The following is a 26,011-nucleotide window of genomic DNA, read 5'->3' on the forward strand; positions in this document are numbered from 1 at the left end:
TGTTGTGGTTGTTTTGCGAGACATTAACATCTATTTATATTTTGGGAGTACTGGGACAGACACTCCTTGCACTACTCCTCCACTCACCACCAAGCTGCCTGTGTATCCATGTAACCGCTGTAAAGCTGCCATGAGCCTATTGTTTGTTATTTTAGGCCTTTGATAGCCTGTCTGCGGTCCCTACTTTAAATACTCCTCCACTCACCACCAAGCTGCCTGCCCGTGTATCCATGTAACCGCTGTAAAACTGCCATAAGCCTATTGTTTGTTATTTTAGGCCTTTGATAGCCTGTCTGCGGTCCCTACTTTAAATACTCCTCCACTGACCAGACCACTGCTGCCCGTGTACCCCTGGAACCAATTATAAAGTGCCTACAGCCAGCCCATTTTCTTATGTTAGGCCTTTGAAGCCTGTCTGCGGTCCCTACTTTAAATACTCCTCCACTGACCACCAAGCTGCCTGCCCGTCTATCCATGTAACCGCTGTAAAACTGCCATAAGCCTATTGTTTGTTATTTTAGGCCTTTGATAGCCTGTCTGCGGTCCCTACTTTAAATACTCCTCCACTGACCAGACCACTGCTGCCCGTGTACCCCTGGAACCAATTATAAAGTGCCTACAGCCAGCCCATTTTCTTATGTTAGGCCTTTGAAGCCTGTCTGCGGTCCCTACTTTAAATACTCCTCCACTGACCACCAAGCTGCCTGCCCGTGTATCCATGTAACCGCTGTAAAACTGCCATGAGCCTATTGTTTGTTATTTTAGGCCTTTGAAGCCTGTCTGCGGTCCCTCCTTCCACTAGTCCTCCACTGACCAGACCACTGCTGCCCGTGTACCCCTGGAACCAATTATAAAGTGCCTACAGCCAGCCCATTTTCTTATGTTAGGCCTTTGAAGCCTGTCTGCGGTCCCTACTTTAAATACTCCTCCACTGACCACCAAGCTGCCTGCCCGTGTATCCATGTAACCGCTGTAAAACTGCCATGAGCCTATTGTTTGTTATGTTAGGCCTTTGATAGCCTGTCTGCGGTCCCTACTTTAAATACTCCTCCACTCACCACCAAGCTGCCTGCCCGTGTATCCATGTAACCGCTGTAAAACTGCCATAAGCCTATTGTTTGTTATTTTAGGCCTTTGATAGCCTGTCTGCGGTCCCTACTTTAAATACTCCTCCACTGACCAGACCACTGCTGCCCGTGTACCCCTGGAACCAATTATAAAGTGCCTACAGCCAGCCCATTTTCTTATGTTAGGCCTTTGAAGCCTGTCTGCGGTCCCTACTTTAAATACTCCTCCACTGACCACCAAGCTGCCTGCCCGTCTATCCATGTAACCGCTGTAAAACTGCAATGAGCCTATTGTTTGTTATTTTAGGCCTTTGATAGCCTGTCTGCGGCCCCTACTTGCAATACTCCTCCACTGACCACAATGCTGCCTGGAGTGCCTGCCTGTGTATCCATGTAACCGATGTAAAACTGCCATGACTGCCTACTGTTTGTTATTTTAGGCCTTTGATAGCCTGTCTGCAGCCCCTACTTGCAATACTCCTCCACTGACCACACCAATGCTGCCCGTGTACCCCTGGAACCTATTTAAAAGTTCATAGAGCCTAGTTATATATTTTATTTACTATTAATAAGGCCATGATGGACTACGCTGTACCACGCTACAAGCTAACCAGTCGACACTTCTTTTGCGAGAAAAGCCATCCCAACCCTCCACCAGCATGTAGAAGACCGCATTGTCCATGCACTCTGGCAATCTGTGAGTACAAAGGTGCACCTGACAACAGACGCATGGACCTGTAGGCATGGCCACGGAAGATTACGTGTCCATTACGGCGCAATGGGTTAATGTGGTGGATGCATGGTCCACAGGGGACAGCCTACTAAGTCTGTCTGCAGTCCCTAATTCAAATTGTCCTCCACTGTCTAAATCGGAGCTTCCACCTTCTGGCTTTCGGCCTATAGTATCAGAAATTAAACTGCATTTGGCCTTCAACTTTGGTTAGGGCCTACTAACGGCTTCTGCCCCTCCCTGGTGTTGCCCTCAACTAAATAAAGCTGAGCTTCAACCTTCTGCTCCAAATTACCATTTTGAAAAATGCAATAGGCTTTTCCGGCCTACTAAAGGTGTCTGTCTGTGTGCCCCTGCCTGGTGTTGTCCTCAACTAAATAAAGCTGAGCTTCAACCTTCTGCTCCAAATTACCATTTTAAAAAATGCAATAGGCTTTTCCGGCCTACTAAAGGTGTCTGTCTGTGTGCCCCTGCCTGGTGTTGCCCTCAACTAAATAAAGCTGAGCTTCAACCTTCTGCTCCAAATTACCATTTTGAAAAATGCAATAGGCTTTTCCGGCCTACTAAAGGTGTCTGTCTGTGTGCCCCTGCCTGGTGTTGTCCTCAACTAAATAAAGCTGAGCTTCAACCTTCCGGCTCTCATTAAGTGGTTTTAAAAAAAAAAAATGGTGGTTAGGGCCTACTAACGGCTTCTGCCCCTCCCTGGTGTTGTCCTCAACTAAATAAAGCTGAGCTTCAACCTTCCGGCTCTCATTAAGTGGTTTTAAAAAAAAAAATGGTGGTTAGGGCCTACTAACGGCTTCTGCCCCTCCCTGGTGTTGTCCTCAACTAAATAAAGCTGAGCTTCAACCTTCTGCTCCAAATTACCATTTTAAAAAATGCAATAGGCTTTTCCGGCCTACTAAAGGTGTCTGTCTGTGTGCCCCTGCCTGGTGTTGCCCTCAACTAAATAAAGCTGAGCTTCAACCTTCTGCTCCAAATTACCATTTTGAAAAATGCAATAGGCTTTTCCGGCCTACTAAAGGTGTCTGTCTGTGTGCCCCTGCCTGGTGTTGTCCTCAACTAAATAAAGCTGAGCTTCAACCTTCTGCTCCAAATTACCATTTTAAAAAATGCAATAGGCTTTTCCGGCCTACTAAAGGTGTCTGTCTGTGTGCCCCTGCCTGGTGTTGCCCTCAACTAAATAAAGCTGAGCTTCAACCTTCTGCTCCAAATTACCATTTTGAAAAATGCAATAGGCTTTTCCGGCCTACTAAAGGTGTCTGTCTGTGTACCCCTGCCTGGTGTTGCCCTCAACTAAATAAAGCTGAGCTTCAACCTTCTGCTCCAAATTACCATTTTAAAAAATGCAATAGGCTTTTCCGGCCTACTAAAGGTGTCTGTCTGTGTGCCCCTGCCTGGTGTTGTCCTCAACTAAATAAAGCTGAGCTTCAACCTTCTGCTCCAAATTACCATTTTAAAAAATGCAATAGGCTTTTCCGGCCTACTAAAGGTGTCTGTCTGTGTGCCCCTGCCTGGTGTTGCCCTCAACTAAATAAAGCTGACCTTCAACCTTCTGCTCCAAATTACCATTTTGAAAAATGCAATAGGCTTTTCCGGCCTACTAAAGGTGTCTGTCTGTGTGCCCCTGCCTGGTGTTGTCCTCAACTAAATAAAGCTGAGCTTCAACCTTCCGGCTCTCATTAAGTGGTTTTAAAAAAAAAAATGGTGGTTAGGGCCTACTAACGGCTTCTGCCCCTCCCTGGTGTTGCCCTCAACTAAATAAAGCTGAGCTTCAACCTTCCGGCTCTCATTAAGTGGTTTTAAAAAAAAAAAATGGTGGTTAGGGCCTACTAACGGCTTCTGCCCCTCCCTGGTGTTGTCCTCAACTAAATAAAGCTGAGCTTCAACCTTCCGGCTCTCATTAAGTGGTTTTAAAAAAAAAAAATGGTGGTTAGGGCCTACTAACGGCTTCTGCCCCTCCCTGGTGTTGCCCTCAACTAAATAAAGCTGAGCTTCAACCTTCTGCTCCAAATTACCATTTTGAAAAATGCAATAGGCTTTTCCGGCCTACTAAAGGTGTCTGCCCCTCCCTGGTGTTGTCCTCAACTGAACAAAGCTGAGCTTCCACATTCTGGCTTTCGCCCTATACTATCAGATATTAAACTGCATTTGGCCTACTAGTGTGGTTAGGCCCTTGAAACAGTGTCTGCTGCTCTTGGGTTTGCTACTCCACTGAACAAAGCAATGCCGCCTGTTTAGTCCTGTTACCAATTTTGAACTGCATGTAGCCTACTTTATTCTTTGGCCCTATATCTGTTTCCTCCTCATCCTGCCCATTGCCCAGCCACTGCTAAATGAGTCTGCTGGTACATTGACCTAGACCACTACATTCCCCTTGTACTCTACACAGCCAGAATCTGTCCCTGCTGAAAGTAAGGTTCCCCTTCCCGCATGTTATACCACCTTACACAGGGACAAAGAGGAAGGTGCAGATGAAAGTGCAGGTTCCTTCATCAGGTGGGGGGGCATACTCGTTGGCGACGTCACTGGCACAGGGCCCCTCAGAGTACGCAAAAGTGTCGCTGCTGGTGGGAGGCGCCCCCGCCATGCAAACACACCGCCGTACTTTGAGGGGCCCTGTGCCAGTGGCAATGCGAACGAGTGGGCCCCCCCCTGCTTGCTCAGGATCACAGCACTTGCAACTTTTAAATACTTACCTTTCCCTGCAACACCGCCGTGACGTAGTCCGCATTTCCTGGGCCCACGAAAAACTTGAGCCAGCCCTACTCCCCCCACAACTTTCCCCCAATTCCCTATGCCCAACTATTATTATACAGTTAATTAAGATTGGCAAGCTTCAGAAACAAGAATGGATGTTTTTGGCATTAAAATGGGCACTGTAGGTGTTTTCCTGGCCTCCACTCACTGCCGACTATGCTTCCCCATTGACTTGCATTGGGTTTCGTGTTTCGGTCGATCCCCGACTTTTCGCGATAATCGGCCGACTGCACTCGACTCGACTCTGGACAAAATCGGGTTTCCCAAAACCCTACTCGATCTTAAAAAAATGAAAGTCGCTCAACCCTATTTCAGAATGCTGAGAAGCGGGATGGTGATGCTAATTATGGCTTAATCACTGCTCATCATCTTGGTGCAGTCCTCAAAGTTTTAGAGGATGTTACATATATCTGACATCCATGTCCTCTCCTGATGTCTTATGTGTGGAGTCTGACCTGAAATTCGACTGCCTTGTTGATGTTGGTGGTGAAAACGGCCGTCTTCTGCTCACAAATCCTTTCCAACATATGCAGCATAGATTTCCAGCGCGTGGGGACATCACACAACAGTCGGTTAACTGGAAGCTGAAACCACTGCTGAAGTACGGCAAGGGCAGCTGAAGCTGTAGCTGACTTTCTGAAATGGGCAGACAGACGGCGTACTTTTACTAGCAGATCCGGTAGCTTTTCAGAAAACGTTGAACCACGAGGATAAGCACATAGGCCAAGCAAGGTACTTGTGTGAGCTCACCTTGCCTCAGAGCTGCCACCAGGTTATGGCCATTGTCACACATGACCATGCCTGGCTGTAGGTTCAGCGGTGTCATCCAAACATCTGACTGCTCTTTCAGCACTGTCCACAACTCTTCTGCATTGTGCGGTTTGTCACCTATGCAGATTAGCTTCAGAACAGCCTGTTGCCGCTTGGCTGAGGCAGTGCTGCAGTGCTTCCAGCTTCTGACTGATGTGTTGATTTCAGACATGGAGGATGAAGGGTAGGAGGAGGTGCAGGAGCTGTAGACTGTGGGGGCAACCCTGATTGACGTAGGGATGTGTTCCATCCCAAGGTCTGACTTGGTCCCGGCTTCCACTATGTTAATCCAGTGTGCCATCAGACAGATGTACTGTCCCTGCCCACAAGCACTTGTCCACATGTCCATGGTTAGGTGGACTTTCCCAGTAACAGCATTGTTGAGGGATTGGGTAATGTTGTGGGACACATGCTGCTGTAATGCCGGTATGGCACACCGGGAGAAATAGTGGCGACTGGGGACCGAGTACCTTGGGACGGCCACCGCCATCAGGTTGCGGAAAGCATCCATCTCAACAAGCCTAAAAAAGGCAGCATTTCTAGCGCAAGCAGAAGAGAAACATTTGAATTGAGGACTGTGGCCTATGGGGCGTTGGCTGGGTATTTCCGCTTGTGTTCCAAAGACTGGGTTATAAACAACTGAACGCTGTGCTGGGACAAGGATGTGGACGGGCTTGCTGATGGTGATGCTTGACTGTGGGCCACAACAGGTGCAGGGCTAGAGGCATCTTCACATGCATGGTGTACTGGGGATTGGCTTCTACGCAAAAGAGTGGAAGAAGCAGTGTAGTGACCAGCAGGCAGTGGTCCTGGAGCCTGTGGTTCGGCCCACAAAGTACTGTGCTTTGCTTGCATGTGCCTGATCATGCTGGTGGTGGTCAGGCTGGTTGTTTTGCTACCCCTGCTGATGCGGGCATGGCAAGTGCTGGAAATGGCCTGTTTGGGGTTATTGGCAGAGTCTTTAAAAAATAGCCATACTCGGGAAGATCTCACTTGTGGCATGGCCACTTCACTCATGTTGGTGTTACGGGGACTGGATTCATGCCTTCTGTCTGTGGCCACAACACTGCTTCTTCCTGCCTGTTGGGGGGATATGCCTCCTTTCCCATTTGTGCTGCTGTCCTCGCTATGCATTCCTCCTGCCAGGTTGGGTCAGTCACTATGTCATCCACCACCTTGTCTTCCACATCCGCATCCTCCTCGTCCTCCTGACTTTCTGGCAATTGTGTCTCATCATTGTGCACCTCTTGTGACACTTTCCCACCATCGCCTTCGTGCGACCGGGGCTGGTCAATGTTTTCCCAACTTCAAGTTGACCGTCAGAGATTTCTGAATCTTGAGATGGAAAACTGAACTGCTCTTCAGAGTGTCCAAGTGTGGAATCAGTTGTCTCAGGGCACTCGGAATGGTGGGAGGAAGGATGATCAGGTGAGGAATATCCTGGCCCCACTCACGGCTACTCAGACTTGACTGTGTGGAAGACAAGGTGGTGGTGGCTAAGTGACTGGAAGCATTATCCGCTATCCAACCAACAACTGTTTCACACTGCTCTGGCTTCAATAGTGGTGTGCTGTGGTCCCCCAGAAACAGGGACAGGAAGGTCGAGCGAGAAGATGTGGGTCTTTGTTGTTGCCCACTTTCACCTTGCCCATGGCCTCGTCCTCTGGATGCACCATCAGCATCACGTCCATTTCCCCATCCCTTGCCCCTTACCTTAACTATTTTAAATGGACTACTGCACTATTTCAAATGCTCAATACTTTATTATCTTTAATCTTTAATATCTTTATTACTAGCGAAATAATATGTGATCAGTATGCCTGCAAATCTACGATTTTTCAAACTCAAACACCAGGCAGGCCTCAGCCAGACCTAACAGACTGTATTCAATTTTTTTTTAAAGTTAATTTATGCTAAATAGTGCTGTATATAATTTGAGCATCACATCGTCATGTATCTATGTATGCCCAGCCAGTCTGTACCACCACTATGGGCACTGCCTGCAGCGAACCGCAATTGTGCCAGGTACTTGTGAATGGGAGCCGAACAGAGGCCCTCCTGGACACGGGGAGCAAAGTGACTCTGGTCCATAGGTCCCTTGTTGCCGGGGACAACCCTAAAGGACAGAAAGTGAAGGTAATGGGTATCGATGGGAAAGTCCGTAAATATCCAGCTGCGGAGATTACATTTTCCACATCATGTGGGGTCTTTAAATCTTTGGTGGGAGTGATGAAGACCCTTCCATATGGGACTGTGTTGAGGAGAGACTTGTCCCTGTTTTGGTCCCTGTGGGAGACCAGGGTTAACCCTCTCATGGTAAAGGTTGTGTCGGGTGTAGTACCCAAAGATGTTGAGATACCTGCCATAGGGGTCCCCAACCTAAGGACAGAGTGTAATCCCAAGAGGTATCCCCTAGAGCTATTTTCAGGATAAACTGAAAATGTTGTTTCGGGCTCAGAACCCGAAGATCCCGAAACAGGGATATTTACAATAGGGGTCACCAACTTAGGGACAGAGTGTAACTCCGATAGGCTTCCTCTTGAAGTTGTGGCGGTAGAGGTCATAGAGACCCATTGAACCCTCAGTTCCAGGGTCCCACACAGAGAAGCAGGTGTAAAAAACGAGGTTTAAAAACAACACCAGGAAGAACCGGGATTGTGTGGTCATGAAGGCAACTGAGGACGTACGCATAAGGAACCCTTTGGCAATGGCCAAGGATGTGGTTGGGGTCAGGGTGAAATAGAGAGAATGCTCTCTAGACAGTGGTGTTGGGAGGCTCAGGGTCGGGTGCTACGTAATACAGATGTATGCTCGGAATTGCCAGGGAGGACCATGGCGTTTCAGCGTGATGCAGTCACCAAGGAATGGGTAAGGGTACGGAGAAAATGGTACTATGGGCCCGAAGGCAGGTACATAAATGAAAGTATGAAATATGGGGTTAGTGAACCCAAAATAAACAAGGTTGAGACCACCGACAACTGGCCCAAATCTACGGTTTATCAAAAAAGTGGGTGTATCATCTACAACGGAGAATGGGGAGGTGGGTGGTCCCGTAATGAATTATGGAGGAGAAACGCAAAGGGCAGGGATGCATGTGCTGATTAATGGTTCCGGTCCCTTCTTTAGTTTCTGAGTGCAGTGTCGGGTGGGGATGTCACAGGGTCATGCAGACAAGTGTTCAACCACACAGGTATGAACAGGGGGGATATGTGAGGCAGTGACCGGTGTCACAGGTAGAGGTTGCTGTTTGTTCTCCCCAGGATGCGCACGAAGGTGGCATTGCAGTCGCAGGTGTAGATGTGATTGCAATGGTGAAGCAGTGACCGATATCACAGGTAGGATTCACTGTGTGTTCTCCCTAGGATGCACATGGAGGCATATGAAGGCCATAGGAGTCAATGGCAGTTACGTGCGTAGCAGTGACTGCAATGCAGACTAGAAATAATAAAAGTAAGTGTTTGTCTTGGACATGCTAATGTCCAAGGCAGATGTAGGGGAAACCTGCTCTGGGATGTTGTGTTGTGAAACAGACTGCAGGATGGTAGTTGTGCAGTCCGTTTCATTCCAGGTCCAGGTTTTCCATGTGGCTGAATGCTACAGGTTGCTTTGTTAAAAGCCCTGCAGTGAAGGGTTTGGGTGTGTCATATTCAGTTTCAGTTTTGTGTAGGTGAGAGTGCAGAGCAGATGCTCTGCAGAGCTTTGTCTGTGTGAAGAGACACAGGACAGAGCAGAGTCAATAGGCCTGGAGCCCCAACGTACACAGTGGTGCTGCTGTCCATGGTTACTGGTCTCAGAGGTGGACTGTCTTGTGCCCAGCAGTGAATAGGAGGTAGACTGTGCTGTGCCCCAAAGAGGACTTGCATGTGTAACGGCTGCAAACAGGTGGATATGGTACACGGCTGTAATCTGGAGGATATCAAGGACTGTGTATGGCTGTGAGTAGAGACATTGACACAGCGGTGAAGTGTCCCATGGCAACTGGTCAGAAGAAGGTCCAGCGTGTTTAGGCACTGCAATCTAATGGATGCCATGTAGAATGTAGTGCTGTGAAACGAACACTAATATTAGGTTCACTTGTGTGAAGTGGACACTAATGTTATATGCACTTGTTTGAATTTGTACATTTAATGCTGTGAAGAAACACATTAAATAGGTTTTGTGTTTGAACTTTGTGGGTCCCGGCATCCTCACTGTATAAGTGTGCTACCAGTGCACTACAATATACAGAGAGAGAGAGAGAGATATGGCAAACATTAGGAGACCGCCACATCAAAACCCTGTCATTGGCAGACCTATCTCCAGACCTTGATTACTTTCCAGTTTGAATGTAATCTTGAGGATGATGGATAGTCACAAGCCATCAAACAAAGAAGAACTGCTTACATTTTTGCTCCAGAAGCAGTGTGAAAGACTGGTGGAAAGCATGCCAAGACGCATGAAAGCTGTGATTAAAAATCATGGTTATTCCACAAAATATTGATTTATGAACTCTTCCTGAGTTAAAACATTAGTATTGTTGTTTCTAAATGATTATGAACTTGTTTTCCTTGTATTATCTGAGGTCTGAAAGCACTTTTTTTTAATTTTGACCATTTTATTTTTTCAGAAAAAAAAATACAAAATGTATTGCTTGGAAATTCGAGACGTTGTCAGAAGTTTATAGAATAAATGAACAATTTCCATTTTACTCAAAAATATACCTATAAAGAGAAAAATCAGACAACCTGAACATTTTGCAGTGGTCTCTTATTTTTTGCCAGAGCTGTATATATATATATATATATATATATATATATATATCTATCTCAAATACGAAATTTTTATTATGAAAAAGTACTTTGGTATTGCCATTAGAGTAGTTAAAATGTAATTAATCTAAAATAATGATAGCTTTGTTTAACATGGAAAGCTATGAATCACTTGGGAATTTGACTTTAGTTATATGATAAGCAGTGTGCTCACAGGAGGACAATGGGTCTATAAGCACCAAAATCAGAATATTTGTGAACATTTGTGAAATGAGTGGAAAATACCTGCACATAAGGGGTTATCCAATACTTATCACTATGTAAAAAATAGGCACATGGTGGTTTAAAAAAAACCAAAACATCATCTCTTGGACCTGTGAATTTCCACTGCCCATGCCCCAAGTCTCCTCCTTCCTTTTCTGTCTGATTGTTTCACAAAATACTCCATCCATACTGATTGAAACATAGCATGAGGGTACCAACTAAAAGAAGAAGCAAGGAGACTGGCTGGGGAAACTGGCAAAAGGCTGCTAAGTGATTATCTATGCCAAAGTAAAAAATAAATAGTGGAAACCACATAAATTTGGTGTTACCAAAAAATAATGTTCAATATTTATTTTTCTTACTTTGGGAAGGAGATATCCTCTGAAGTTTACATCCTGAGTAGTAGCGTGGGACACATTGGTTGGAAGAATATTTCCAAATCGTTGAATCTCGTGGATGACGGCATCAGTATACGGCATCTCTCTACGATGAATGACCTGGGGCTCATTTGATCCAATAACTTTATCGATCTCACTTTGGACCTTTTCTATTTCCAACACAAACACATAAAACTATATGTAAAAAAAGGATATTTGGTGAGAACTTTCATCCATAAAAGTGAAAACATTTCAGCCTGATTCCACTTTGGCATTTGATATCACTGTGGTTCATATGAAATTGCAGGTACGTAACCTTAATTTCCACCCTGTAGTAAAAATTCTTACCATATATTTCTGTAGACAAATTTTGAGATTGTAATTTTCCCTAAACGGAAAGTTATTTTTGTTCTAATAAATTTTATTTGTGGAAATTTTACAATATCAGGGTAGGGGAAAAGGTTAAATGCGACAATATAACATGAGTTGAAATTCCAAATTTATAATATTATTGGAGTATGTTGAATAATACCATAGAAGCTATATGTGAAGAATAATAATATAAATTTACACAGGATAATGGGGAAAGGGTAAAGGAAAAAAGAGAAGTAAAAAAGGGGGTAGAGGTGAACTTGGTTACATTAGGACAAAGGGGAAATTAGGGATAAAACAAGGAAAAGAAGGGGGAACATGACAAAACAATAGTCCACTGAGAGTGGTGACACGGTAAAGGACAACAATCTTAAAAGATTTCCACTTGACATATCCACTGGCTATAGAGCCATATCAATCAGCTGTAAAGGACTCTGCATGTGGAGAAAAAACTGAATTCCATAATGCCCATTTAGATATAAACTTTGTAAGGGAGTTGTTGTTCAAGGCAAAAACTAATTTGAAGGTGTTATGGGATGCTAATCTGTTTATTAGCATATTGAGACTGGGAATGGTCTCGGATTTCCAACTGGCACCTAGAAGTATTTTGGCAACTGAGAAAATATGAAAGGAGATTAATTTAATATCTATATGAAGAGAGTCAGAGTCTAGGGACAAAAGAGAGAGTTGAGGAGACATAATTAATTTGTATTTCCATATTTTAAAAATAAGATCATAAACCTCCTTCCAAAAGGGTTTTAATTTTAGACACAACCAAAAAATGTGCATTATGTTGTCTTTAGCTCCACATCTTCTCCAACATGTGTCTGGATAAGACAGGAAAGCTGAGATGAGTCTAATATCGGTAAGATGCCATCATGCAAGAATTTTAAAATAATTTTCCTGAATATTGGAGTCCATATTGTTTTTATACATCAATTTCAAGGTTTGTTGCCAAGTTTTAGTAGAAATTTTTTTTTATTTACATCTGGTTCCCATTTGATTATGTGATTTTGATTGACAAATTCTGTGTTTGAATGAAGATGAATTTATATTTCTCATATTTCACACTGAAACCAAATGGGGATTTTTTAAATGAGTATTAATAGCCTTGGGTAAAACTAAGTGTTAGAGATCGAGTTCCCGCCTCTGCACAGGGGGAGTCTCGGGCCATCTCTGCTGCGGTCTCCCATTCTTCTCCTGCCGCAGTTGAGCCTGCTCAGCTGAGACGTCGGTCCCAGCGTCTCGCTCAGTCTGACTCTGTACAGAGAGTTACTGCTGCTTTTCCAGCTTCTGCCATTGGAGTCAGTGCTGGGCAGCGGCGAGCAGACGTTCTGGGACTAAGTCCTGCTTTTCTCGTTCTGAGCATGCCCACAGTAAGATCTCTCAGTGGAGATCGAGGGTCACATGATCAGACACTGCAGCTAAGGTCCTGTAGGTGCTCACGCTCTGTGGCAGCCTCTCATTGGAAGGTCCTGTACATGCTGTAACTATTTAAGGCTCGTGCGGCCATGCGCTAGTATTGTTCTATATTGTACTTTGCGCCAGTGTGGTCACGTATGATAGTGTTTAGGGACCCGGTTGAAATAAGCCCCTAGAATGCTGGCACCTCCGGCGAGGAGTTTGTGTGTTTGAGTATTCAGGGAGCTGGCTGAAATAAGCCCCTAGAATGCTGGCACCTCCGGCGAGGAGTTTTGTGTGCATGCATGACCACTGACTGCTCTCGTTTGGGTAGTTAGCCTGTGCCACTGTGAAGGTTAACAGGGCACAGTGCTTTGAGTTCACGGCTACTCTGTGAAGTAACAGAGGTAGCTCATGCCGCTATTTAGTTCCACCTTTTGCTAGCAGCAGGTTCTCCTGCACGATGGACCCCGGGCTGCGAACGCATATATTATAATAAAGTCTCTCTATTCATTTGGTGCGTTCCGCTAGCCCTAACATAATACTAGCGCCAGGGTCTGGCTAGTAAATGGTGGACATTCAGCAATCTTTGCGGTATATCCAGCAGCTGGAGGGTAGGTTGTCGGCTCTCGAGAGCTCAACCTCAGCTGTGGATGTTACCGCAGTTGCTGTACAGGCTGCTAGCGTGGCTGCAGCAACCCTGTCCACTGCCACCCCTGTTCCGACATTTTCTCGCCTTCCGCTGCCAGAGAAATTTTCTGGAGACAGCAAGTCCTGTAGTGGATTCGTGAGTCAGTGCTCTATTCAACTCGAGCTCCTGGCTGCACGTTTTCCCACAGAGCGAGCTAAGGTGGGATTTATTGTTTCCCTCTTGTCGGACAGGGCAATGCAGTGGGCTACACTGCTGTGGGAGCGTGGTGATCATGTGGTGCAGAGTGCTCCGCTGTTCCTGAGCACTTTGAAACAGGTCTTTTTAGGACCTCGAGTCACCCATGACACGGCGCTCCAACTGCTGGCATTAACTCAGGGTGAGTCCTTGGTCAGCCAATTTGCCATCCACTTCCGTACTTTAGCTTCTGAGCTGGAGTGGTCGGATAAAGCCCTTATCCCGATATTTTGGAGGGGGCTGGCTGGTCACGTTAAGGACTCTCTGGCCACTAGGGAGATTCCTGCCACACTGGAGGAGTTAATATCTGTCTCCACTCGTATTGACCTCCGTTTTAACGAGCGGAGGTTAGAGCGAGCTCAGTGTAGGCAGAGGTTTCATCTGGCTCCCACCTTTGCCAATCCTCTGGAATCTCTGGTCCTGGTTCCTGAGTCACATGTGGCCATGGAAGTGTCACATGAGGGATCTAAGTCCAGGACCGCTTGTGCACACAAGGTCTGTTATGTTTGCCAGCAGTCTGGACATCTTGCCACCAGATGTCCCCAGCGGCCGAGGAAACGTCAGCGTCTAGTGGTAGTAGGTGGAGGTACACTAGACACGGCGACGTTTGCCTCCAAATTGTCCTTTAAGGGGACAATAAATATTGGCTCATCCACCCACTCGGTAGAGCTCTGCGTGGATTCTGGGGCAGAGGGCAATTTTATGTCTTCAGCCTTCGCCCAACATCACGCAATACCCCTGGTTATGCTAGCTCAACCAGTAACGGTTACGAGTGGTGAAAGGGTCGACACTGCCCTCACAGATAACACACCAGACCATCCCTCTTACTCTGTCCATGTCGCCATCCCATCAGGAGATTATATCTCTGCTCATCATTCCTGAAGGAATTGATGAGGTCCTGTTGGGGATACCATGGCTACGGTACCACTCTCATCATATCGAGTGGTCCTCAGGCAGAATTTTGGGTTGGGGTGAATCTTGTGGGGGTAGGTGTCAGAGGGAGTGCGTTCAGGTTGCTACAACAGAGATACCCGCAGATCTATCCTCTCTCCCCAAGAAATATTGGTCTTATGCTGACGTGTTCTCCAAAAAGGCGGCAGAGACCCTTCCGCCCCATCGCCCCCATGACTGTCCTATTGATCTCTTGCCTGGTGCTGAGCCTCCCCGGGGTCGAGTTTATCTGTTATCTCTCCCGGAGACTGAGGCCATGTCTCAGTACATTCAAGAGAATCTGGCAAGAGGGTTCATCAGGAAGTCAGTGTCACCTGCTGGGGCTGGGTTCTTCTTCGCGCAGAAGAAGAGTGGGGAACTGCGTCCATGCATAGACTACAGGGGTCTTAATGCCATCACCGTTAAAAATAAGTATCCTTTGCCCTTGATATCTGAGCTCTTCGATAGGCTTTGGGGAGCAAGGATGTTTACTAAACTAGATCTGCGGGGTGCTTACAACCTGATTCGCATCCATGAGGGGGACGAATGGAAGACGGCTTTAACACCAGGGATGGGCACTATGAATATCTAGTGATGCCCTTCGGGCTCTGTTATGCCCCAGCAGTTTTCCAAGACTTTGTGAACGACATCTTCTGGGATATGCTCACCACCTCGGTCGTAGTCTATCTGGATGATATTCTCATCTACTCTCCAGATATTGACTCCCACCGGAGAGATGTTTGCAAAGTCTTCGACCTCCTACGGGCAAACTCCCTCTATGCCAAGTTGGAGAAGCGTATGTTCGAGCAGGATTCCTTACCTTTCCTGGGCTATATCATCTCCGCCCAGGGATTGGTTATGGATCCTGCCAAACTACAGGCTGTAATGGACTGGCAGGAACCCCATTCTCTTAAAGCGGTGCAGCGCTTTATGGGGGTCATTAATTATTATCGTCAGTTCATTCCGCACTTCTCAACTTTGGTAGCTCCCTTGGTTGCCCTCACCAAGAAGGGGGCAAATCCCAAATTGTGGTCTGAGGAGGTCTCCAAGGCCTTTAACTCCATAAAGACACACTTCGCTAGCGCTCCCATCCTACATCGCCCCGATGTAGATAAGCCATTTATCATGGAGGTGGATGCCTCATCTGTTGGTGCTGGAGCAGTCCTCTTCCAAAAGGATGCTCAAGGTTGGAAGCATCCTTGCTTCTTCTTTTCAAAGACCTTCTCACCAGCAGAGAGGAACTATTCCATCGGGGACAGGGAGTTGCTATCCATGAAGTTGGCCTTCTCGGAGTGGAGACATCTCTTGGAGGGAGCTCGTTTTCCATTCCACGTCTTCACAGACCATAAAAAATTGGGGTACCTGCAGACAGCCCAGCGGTTAAATTCTCGCCAGGCCAGATGGTCCTTGTTCTTCTCCCGGTTTCATTTCACCCTCCATTTTCTTTCTGGGGAGAAGAACATTCGTGCCGACGCTCTCTCTCGCTCCATTGTGTCATCTGTGGAGGAGGAAAATGAGCCTCTGCTTATTGTCCCCACTGAGAGCCTGAGAACTGTGGCCCCAGTTTTGCTAGAGTCTGTGCCTCCGGGCAAGACTTTTGTACCATCCAGTTTGCGACCGAAGGTTCTCTCTTGGGCACACTCGTCCAGGGTGGGTCAACATTTTGGTTCCAAAAGGACATCTGAGTTACTGGCGAGGACATACTGGTGGCCGCATATGGCTCGTGATGTCACAGACTATGTTCGGGCATGTGTCTCTTGTGCCAATAACAAGTCCCCTCGGCAACGGCCAGCTGGGTTGCTTTATCCTCTGCCGGTGGCAGACAGACCATGGGAGATGGTCGGGATGGACTTTGTGGTGGGCTTACCCAAGTCTCGTAACTGCACCATTATCTGGGTGATCACCGATCATTTTTCCAAAATGGTTCATTTGGTGCCTCTTCCACGGCTACCGTCTGCACGGGCTCTGGCAGCCTTGTTCATCAAGCATATCTTTCATTTACACGGTATGCCAGACAAGATTGTCAGTGACCGGGGTCCCCAGATTGCATCTCGATTCTGGAGGGAGCTTTGTCGTCTACTCACTATTGAGTTAAATCTCTCCTTGGCTTATCATCCCGAGACGAATGGGTTGGTTGAGAGGGCCAATCAGACTCTGGTCACTTACTTGCGACATTTTGTTTCTGCCAGGCAGGATGACTGGGCATCCTTGTTACCGAGGGCTGAGTTTGCCTTTAACAATGCTGTAGCCAACTCCACCGGTCAGACTCCTTTCCTCCTTAATTACGGCCAACATCCTCGGGTTCCTGTGCCTATGCCCATGTCCTCTGCTGATTCCAGGGTGGCAGTCTGGGCAGTGGAGGCGCGAGACATTTGGGACCGCACTCAGGATGCTATGCAGGCCTCCAAGGAGTGAATGAGGTCCTCCGCCGATGCACATCGGCGCCCTGCCCCAACCTTTGCTCCTGGCGACTTAGTGTGGCTCTCCGCCCATAACATCAGGCAGCGTGTTGAGTCCACTAAGTTTGCACCTCACTACTTAGGTCCCTTCAAGGTCCTAGAACAGGTTAACCCTTTGGTCTACCATCTGGCCCTTCCTCCACGCCTAGGTATCACCGACACCGTTCATGTGTCTCTACTTAAGCCCGTATACATGTCCCGGTTTTCTGAGTCATCTGCAGGGACATCGGGTTCGTCTACGGACGATTACGAGGTGAATGCTATTTTGGGGTGCAAGGTGGTTCGTGGCAAAAAAATTTATTTGGTGGACTGGAAGGGTTACGGTCCTGATGATAGGTCCTGGGAGCCTGCTGAGCACATTTGAGCTCCGCAGCTCATTGCTGCCTTCGAACGTAGTGAGGCCCAAGGAGGGGGGGCTAGGGGGGTAATGTTAGGGGTCGAGTTCCCACCTCTGCACAGGGGGAATCTCGGGCCATCTCCGCTGCGGTCTCCCATTCTTCTCCTGCCGCAATGGAGCCTGCTCAGCAGAGATGTCGGTCCCAGCGTCTCGCTCAGTCTGACTCTGTACAGAGAGTTACTGCTGCTTTTCCTGCTTCTGCCATTGGAGTCAGTGCTGGGCAGCGGCGAGCAGACGCTTCTGGGACTAAGTCCTGCTTTTCTCGTTTTGAGCATGCCCAGAGTAAGATCTCTCAGTGGAGATCGAGGGTCACATGATCAGACACTGCAGCTAAGGTCCTGTAGGTGCTCACGCTCTGTAGCAGCCTCTAGTTGGTCCTTCTAGGAAGGTCCTGTACGTGCTGCAACTATTTAAGGCTCGCATGGCCGCACAGCCATGCGCTAGTATTTTTCTATGTTGTACTTTGCGCCAGTGTGGTCACGTATGATAGTGTTCAGGGACCCAGCTGAAATAAGCCCCTAGAATGCTGGCTAGTGTTGAGCGATACCGTCCGATACATGAAAGTATCGGTATCGGATAGTATCGGCCGATACCCGAAAAGTATCGGATATCGCCGATACCGATACCCGATACCAATACAAGTCAATGGGACACCAAGTATCGGAAGGTATCCTGATGGTTCCCAGGGTCTGAAGGAGAGGAAACTCCCCTTCAGGCCCTGGGATCCATATTAATGTGTAAAATAAAAAATAAAAATAAAAAATATTGATACACTCCCTCTGACGCGCCCTGGTTGTAACCGCCAGCCTCCGTTCATAAGAATGAGCGCTTGAAAGTCCTTAGATGACGTCGCGGCCTGTGATTGGTCACGGAGCGGTCACGTGACCGCAACGCGACCAATCACAAGCCGCGACATCATCTAAGGTCTTTCAAGCGCTTGAAAGACCTTAGATGACGTCACGGCTTGTGATTGGTCGCGTTGCAGTCACGTCACCGCTCCGTGACCAATCACAGGCCGCGACATCGTCTAAGGACTTTCAAGCGCTCATTCTTATGAACGGAGGCTGGCGGTTACAACCAGGGCGCGTCAGAGGGTGAGTATATCAATATTTTTTTATTTTTATTCTTTATTTTACACATTAATATCGATCCCGATACCGATTCCCGATACCACAAAAGTATCGGATCTCGGTATCGGAATTCCGATACAGCAAATATCGGCCGATACCTGATACTTGCGGTACCGGAATGCTCAACACTAATGCTGGCACCTCCGGCGAGGAGTTTGTGTGTTTGAGTATTCAGGGTCCTGGCTGAAATAAGCCCCTAGAATGCTGGCACCTTTGGTGAGGGATTTTGTGTGCATGCATGACCACTGACTAGTGTTGAGCATTCCGATACCGCAAGTATCGGGTATCGGCCGATATTTGCTGTATCGGAATTCCGATACCGAGATCCGATACTTTTGTGGTATCGGGAATCGGTATCGGGATCGATATTAATGTGTAAAATAAAGAATAAAAATAAAAAAATATTGATATACTCACCCTCTGACACGCCCTGGTTGTAACCGCCAGCCTCCGTTCATAAGAATGAGCGCTTGAAAGTCCTTAGATGACGTCGCGGCCTGTGATTGGTCGCGGAGCGGTCACTTGACCGCAACGCGACCAATCACAAGCCGTGATGTCATCTAAGGTCTTTCAAGCGCTTGAAAGACCATAGATGACGTCGCGGCTTGTGATTGGTCGCGTGGCAGTCACGTGACCGCTCCGCGACCAATCACAGGCTGCGACGTCATCTAAGGACTTTCAAGCGCTCATTCTTATGAACGGAGGCTGTCGGTTACAACCAGGGCGCGTCAGAGGGTGAGTATATCAATATTTTTTATTTTTATTCTTTATTTTACACATTAATATGGATCCCAGGGCCTGAAGGGGAGTTTCCTCTCCTTCAGACCCTGGGAACCATCAGGATACCTTCCGATACTTGGTGTCCCATTGACTTGTATTGGTATCGGGTATCGGTGATATCCGATACTTTTTGGGTATCGGCCGATACTATCCGATACCGATACTTTCAAGTATCGGACGGTATCGCTCAACACTACCACTGACTGCTCTCGTTTGGGTAGTTAGCCTGTGCCACTGTGAAGGTTAACAGGGCACAGTGCTTTGAGTTCACGTGAAGTGAAGTAACAGAGGTAGCTCATACCACTATTTAGTTCTGCCTTTTGCTAGCAGCAGGTTCTCCTGCACGGTGGACCCCGGGCTGCGAACGCATATATTATAATAAAGTCTCTCTATTCATTTGGTGCGTTCCGCTAGCCCTAACACTAAGGGGAGAAATATTTTGCTTCTAATACATTTTCTAAGATCAAGGAGGTTGTAGAGTTCCTCATCTGGTAGACTGAATGCAAATGTATCCCCTTTACTCCCAATGGTGGTTCGCATGATAATGACCGGGACAATTTTGACCACTGTCCATTTATGAGGTTATAACTCTGGAACGTTTCAAAAGATGCTGTTGATTCTCGTGACATATTGTACTTCATGATAGTGGTAAAATTTATTTGATATGACTTGCATTTATTTGTGAAAAAAATGGAAATTTGGTGAAAATTTTGCAATTTTCAAAATTTTAATTTTCATGCCCTTAAATCACGTGTCACACAAAATACTCAATAAGTAACATTTCCCACATGTCTAATTCACATCAGCACAATTTTGGAACCCAATTTTTTTTGTTAGGGAGTTATAAGGGTTAAAAGTTGAAGAGCGATTTCTCATTTTTACAGCACCATTTTTTGGGGGGACTACATCACATTTGAAGTCACTTTGAGGCATCTATATGATAGAAAATACCTAAAAGGGACACCATTCTAAAAACTGCACCCCTCAATGTGCGCAAAACCACATTCAAGAAGTTTATTAACCCTTCTGGTGCTTCACAGGTATTTTTGGAATGTTTTAGAAAAAAGGAATATTTAACTTTTTTCACAAAAAAATTACTTCAGATCCGATTTTTTTTCTTTTCTCAAGGGTATCAGGAGAAATTGGGCCACAGAAATTATTATTCAATTTGTCTTGAGTATGCTGATACCCCATATGTGGGGGTAAACCACTGTTTGGACACATGGCAGACCTCGGAAGGGAAGGAGCGCCGTTTGACTTTTCAATGCAAAATTGGCTGGAATTGAGATAGGACGCCATGTCACATTTGCAGAGCCCCTGATGTATCTAAACAGTGGAAATCCCCCACAAGTGACAACATTTTGGAAACTAGACCCCCTAAGGAATTTATCTAGATGTGTGGTGAGCACTTTGAACCCCCAAAGGCTTCACAGAAGTTTATAACGTAGAGCCGTAAAATTAACAAATCTTATTTTTTCCACAAAAATGATCTTTTCACCCCCAATTTTAATTTTCCCAAGGATAAATGGACCCCCAAAAGTTATTGTGTAATTTGTCATGAGTATGCTTATACCCCATATGTGGGAGGTAAACCACTGTTTGGGTGCATGGCAGAGTTCGGAAGGGAAGGAGCGCCATTTGACTTTTTTAACGCAAAATTGGCTTAAATTGAAATCGGATGCTATGTCACGTTTGTAGAGCTCCTGATGTGCCTAAACAGTGAAAAAAAAACACAATTGACACCATTTTGGAAACTAGAACCTCCATGGAACTTATCTAAATGTGTGGTAAGAACTTTGAAGCCCCAGATGTTTTATTAAAGTTTATAATAACCGGGCGTGAAAATAAAAAAAAATCATATTTTTTCCACAAATATAATCTTTTAGTCCCCAGTTTTTTATTTTCCCAAGGGTATCAAGAGAAAGTGGACCCAAAAAGTTGTTGTATAGTTTGTATTGAGTATGATGATACCCTTTATGTGGTAGAAAACTGCTGTATGGGCACATGTCAGTGCTCAGAAAGGAAGTAGTGACATTTTGGAACGCAGACTTTGATGGAATTGTCTGCGGGCGTCATGTCACATTTGGAGAGCTCCTGATGTGCCTAAACAGTGGAAACCCCCCACAAGTGACCCAATTTTGGAAACAAGACCCCCAAGGGAACTTATCTAGATAAGTAGTGAGAACTTAGAACCCCCAAGTGCCTTACAAAAGTTAATAACGTAAAGCCATAATAATAAAAAATCATATTTTTTCCACAAAATATATTTTTGCTCCCAATTTTTTATTTTCCAAAGGTTGATAGAAAAAGTTGAACCACAATAATTATTGTGCAATTTGTCCTGAGTATGCTGCTACCCCATATGTTGGGGTAAACCACTGTTTGTGGATATGGCAGAGCTCAGAGGGGAAGGAGCCAGATTTTACTGTTATGGTTTGCTGGTGCCATGACCCACTGGAAGAGCCCATGAGGTGCCAAAACAGCAAAACCCATATAAGTGACCTCATTTTACGAATTAAACCTCTCAATGAATTCATCTAGGGGTGCAGTGATCATATTGACACCATTGGTGTGCCACAGAATTTTAGACCATTGGGCAGCCTTGTGGACAGACTCGGGAGGAACAGGGCGCTATTTTCGTATTTAAGTGAAAGCGTCTGTGGACATTTCAGTGTGTTTCCACGGGCAAAACACACCGACATGTTTGTTTTTTAATATCAGCATGGTACACAAAACATCCAGCACACGTGCATACTAATGATGAGCAAACGTGCTCGCCACTACTCGTTACTCGCCCGAGTATCACTATGCTCGGTGTACTCTGTGAGCACCGAGTATTTTGCGATTATTTGGCAGGAGCTTGGGTCTCCACTCTGCAAATCTGTTGCTCTTTAGAGCGCCAATGAGAGTGAAGGGATTGTCTGCCATGCACTATAATGTCGCAGCCATCTTTGTTGTGGAATTATAGTGATTGGCTGGCCGCACAGCGTCATCAGGTCTATAAGAGACCTGATGCTGCCCTGCTTGCCGCATTCTGCTCTGGACTTAGCGAGTGTAGGGAGAACTGCTGCAGAGATAGGGTCAGAATCGTGCTTTTATTAGTTAGTGTAGGTCTGCAGTTGTTCAGTCTGCAACTCCTGAGAAACCAACAGTCCTTTTTAGGGCTAATTCGGGGATCCCAAGATTGCAGCTCTAGGTAGGCAGGGGAATCTATGTGCACATATCCACATCAGTGCTAGGCCTGCAGACACTGTATGTGCGTACATAGCTCTCACTGCAGACCTCCATAAGCTCCATTAGGGTGAGTGTCCACGGTAAGTAAACGCTGCGTGATTGACGCTGCAGCGTCAAACACGCAGCGTCCAGATGTTCCAGCATAGTGGAGGGGATTTTTGGAAATCCCATGTCCACTATGCGTGGAAACCCGCACGCGGCGGCCCTGCGACTCCGGACATGCTGCGCGTCTTTTCAGATCGCAGCATGTCCGTGCTACCTGCGGCGACGCTGCGTCGCCGCAGGTAATATCACAGGGCCCTATGGCGAGGGGTGCGATGATCCCGGATGTGTACTGTACACATCCGGCATGATCGTGTCCCAGAAAGGGGGCGGGGCTTAGCGCCGAGTGGCTTCGCCGCTGCGGCGATACCGCCGGCCGTCCTGACCGTGGACACGCAGCCTTACTGTCTGCTGCTGCTTATTTAATATACACTCACTGGCCACTTTATTAGGTACACCTGTCCAACTTCTTGTTAACACTTAATTTCTAATCAGCCAATCACATGGCGGCAACTCAGTGCACTTAGGCATGTAGACATGGTCAAGACAATCTCCTGCAGTTCAAACCGAGCATCAGTATGGGGAAGAAAAGTGATTTGAGTGCCTTTGAACGTGGCATGGTTGTTGGTGCCAGAAGGGCTGGTCTGAGTATTTCAGAAACTGCTGATCTACTGGGATGTTCACGCACAACCATCTCTAGGGTTTACAGAGAATGGTCCGAAAAAGAAAAAAAATCCAGTGAGCGGCAGTTCTGTGGGCGGAAATGCCTTGTTGATGCCAGAGGTCAGAGGAGAATGGGCAGACTGGTTCGAGCTGATAGAAAGGCAACAGTGACTCAAATCGCCACCCGTTACAACCAAGGTAGGCCTAAGAGCATCTCTGAACGCACAGTGCGTCGAACTTTGAGGCAGATGGGCTACAGCAGCAGAAGACCACACCGGGTACCACTCCTTTCAGCTAAGAACAGGAAACTGAGGCTACAATTTGTACAAGCTCATCGAAATTGGACAGTAGAAGATTGGAAAAACGTTGCTTGGTCTGATGAGTCTCGATTTCTGCTGCGACATTCGGATGGCAGGGTCAGAATTTGGCGTAAACAACATGAAAGCATGGATCCATCCTGCCTTGTATGGAGCATCTTTGGGATGTGCAGCCGACAAATCTGCGGCAACTGTGTGATGCCATCATGTCAATATGGACCAAAATCTCTGAGGAATGCTTCCAGCACCTTGTTGAATCTATGCCACGAAGAATTGAGGCAGTTCTGAAGGCAAAAGGGGTCCAACCCGTTACTAGCATGGTGTACCTAATAAAGTGGCCGGTGAGTGTATATCTAGCTGCAGTTTTCTGTGGCTTTTTTGTTTTTTCTTCACCTGATACCTGCTTCTTTTATTCTAAAAAAAATCCATAGCCCCCTTATTTTAACATTTATTTGCTTGTTCACGCTGCCTACTACAGCCAGATTTATGAAATCTAAGAATGTGCAAATCTACAATTTTTTTTTGTCCCAGACACCAGATGTGATTGAGCCAAAAAATCTTTTTTTTTTTTTTTTTTTTTTGTGTCATAGCCAACTTGCTGACACAATTTAGTTGTGCCACCAAAAATCAAGGCCACATTTAGATCAGTCTGTTATCTGAGGCAGACGGCTGGTGTATCGGTGGTGGAAAAATCATTGCTTTGCAGGCATAAGTATCATAGTTCTGTGTACTAGCCTTGTTCAATTTTTTTTTTTTTCCTAAAATTCACCCAAAACCAAAAAATAATTTATACAGTCTATGTCAGGCTGAGTCCTTGTGTATCTGTGTTTTAAAAATTGTATTTTCTCAGGCATACGTATCATAGTTCTGTGTGATAGCCTTGTTCAATTTTTTTTTTCCTAAAATTCACCCAAAACCAAAAAATAATTTATACAGTCTATGTCAGGCTGAGTCTTGGTGTATCTGTGTTTGAAAAATCGTATTTTCGCAGGCATACGTAGCATAATTCTGTGTGCTAGCCTTGTTCTACTCTTTTTTTTTGCTTTTTTAAATTCAATAAACCCCCCAAAAAAAATTTAATACAGTCTGTTATGTCAGGCTGAGGCCTGGTTCATCTGTGGTGGAAAAGTTATAGTTTCGCAGGCATACGTGGTATAGTTTTGTGTGCTAGCCTTGTTCTACTTTCTTTTTTTTTTATCTGTTTTTCTTAAATTCACAAAAAACCAAGAACATATTTAATATAGTCTGTTCTGTCAGGCTGAGGACTGGTGTTTCTGTGTTTGAAAAATCGTATTTCCGCAGGCATACGTAGCATAGTTTTGTGTGTTAGCCTTGTTCTACTATTACTTTTTTTTTATTTGCTTTTTTAAATTCACAGAGAAGCAAAAAAAAATTGAATACAGTCTGTTATGTCAGGCTGAGGCCTGGTGTTTCTGTGTTTGAAAAATCGTAGCTTTGCAGGCATACTGATCAGATATAATTTAGCTCCAAATAAATACATTTGTGTTGAGCTTTTGAAATAGTGCAGTAGCCCATTTAAAATGGACAAGGCAAGGGGCAAGGGACGGGGAAGTGGACTTGATGCTGATGGTGCATGCAGAGGACGAGGACGTAGCCAAGCTGAAAGTGGGCCACAACAAAGACCCACATCTTCTCTCTCAACCTTCCTGTCCCAGTTTCTAGGGGACCACAGCACACCACTATTGTAGCCAGAGCAGTGTGAAATGGTTGTTGGCTGGATAGTGGATAATGCTTCCAGTCACTTAGCCACCACCACCATCACCATGTCTTACACGCGGTCAAGTCTGAGTAGCGGTGAGTGTGGACCGGATTTTCCTCACCCTGATCCTCCGTCCTCCCACCATGCCGAGTGCCCTGAGACAACTGATCCCATACTTGGACACTTCGAAGAGCTGTTCAGTTTTCCCTTTCAAGATTCCGGACTCTCAGCTGGTCAACTTGAAGTGGGGCCAGATGAGATCGCATGTAGCGATGCCCAAAGCTTTCAACAGCCATGGTCACATGAAGGCGATAGTGGTAAAGTGCCACAAGAGGTGGACTATGATGAGACACAATTGCCAGAAAGTCAGAAGGAGGAGCAGGGTGCAGATGTGGAAGACAAGGTGGTGGATGACATAGTGACTGACCCAACCTGGCAGGAGGACATGCAGAGCGAGGACAGCAGCACACATGGGGAAGGAGGCATATCACCCTGACAGGCAGGAAGAAGCAGTCTGGTGGCCACAGACAGAAGTCGTGCATCCGTTCCCCTTAACACCAACATGAGGGAAGTTGCCATTACAACTGTTAGATCTTCCCGAGTCTGGTTATTTTTTAATGACTCTGCCGATAACCCCAAACAGGCCATTTGCAGCACCTGCCAAGCCTGCATCAGCAGTGGTAGCAAAACGACCAGCCTTACCACCACCAGCATGATCAAGCACATGGCAGCAAAGAATCCGACTTTGTGAGCCTAACCCCAGGCTCCATGAACACTGTCTGCAGGTGTCAACACTGCTTCTTCCACTGTTTTGCATATAAGCCAATCCCCACTCCTCCGTGCATGTGAAGATGCTTCTAGTCCTGCATCTGTTGTTGCCCACAGTCAAGCAGCACCATCATCAAGCCCGTCCACGTCCTTGTC

At 46.3% G+C, this 26,011-nt stretch overlaps 2 protein-coding genes across 4 annotated transcripts in view; both read right to left on the bottom strand.

Annotated features, from left to right (window-relative positions):
- Window positions 1-26,011, bottom strand: part of LOC143808691 (cytochrome P450 2K1-like) — a 1,051,026-nt gene that overhangs the window by 415,693 nt on the left and 609,322 nt on the right. The gene's annotated exons all lie outside the window — the stretch shown is intronic.
- LOC143808693 (cytochrome P450 2K1-like) overlaps window positions 1-26,011 on the bottom strand; it is a 486,681-nt gene that overhangs the window by 71,633 nt on the left and 389,037 nt on the right. For all 3 annotated transcript variants that reach the window (XM_077291614.1, XM_077291613.1, XM_077291612.1), the window contains one exon: window positions 10,742-10,926. In XM_077291614.1, coding sequence (XP_077147729.1) covers window positions 10,742-10,926 — 185 coding nt within the window. The remainder of the gene's footprint in view (window positions 1-10,741; window positions 10,927-26,011) is intronic.

The sequence above is a fragment of the Ranitomeya variabilis genome, chromosome 2 (genome assembly GCF_051348905.1).
Source record: "Ranitomeya variabilis isolate aRanVar5 chromosome 2, aRanVar5.hap1, whole genome shotgun sequence".
NCBI lineage: Eukaryota > Metazoa > Chordata > Amphibia > Anura > Dendrobatidae > Ranitomeya > Ranitomeya variabilis.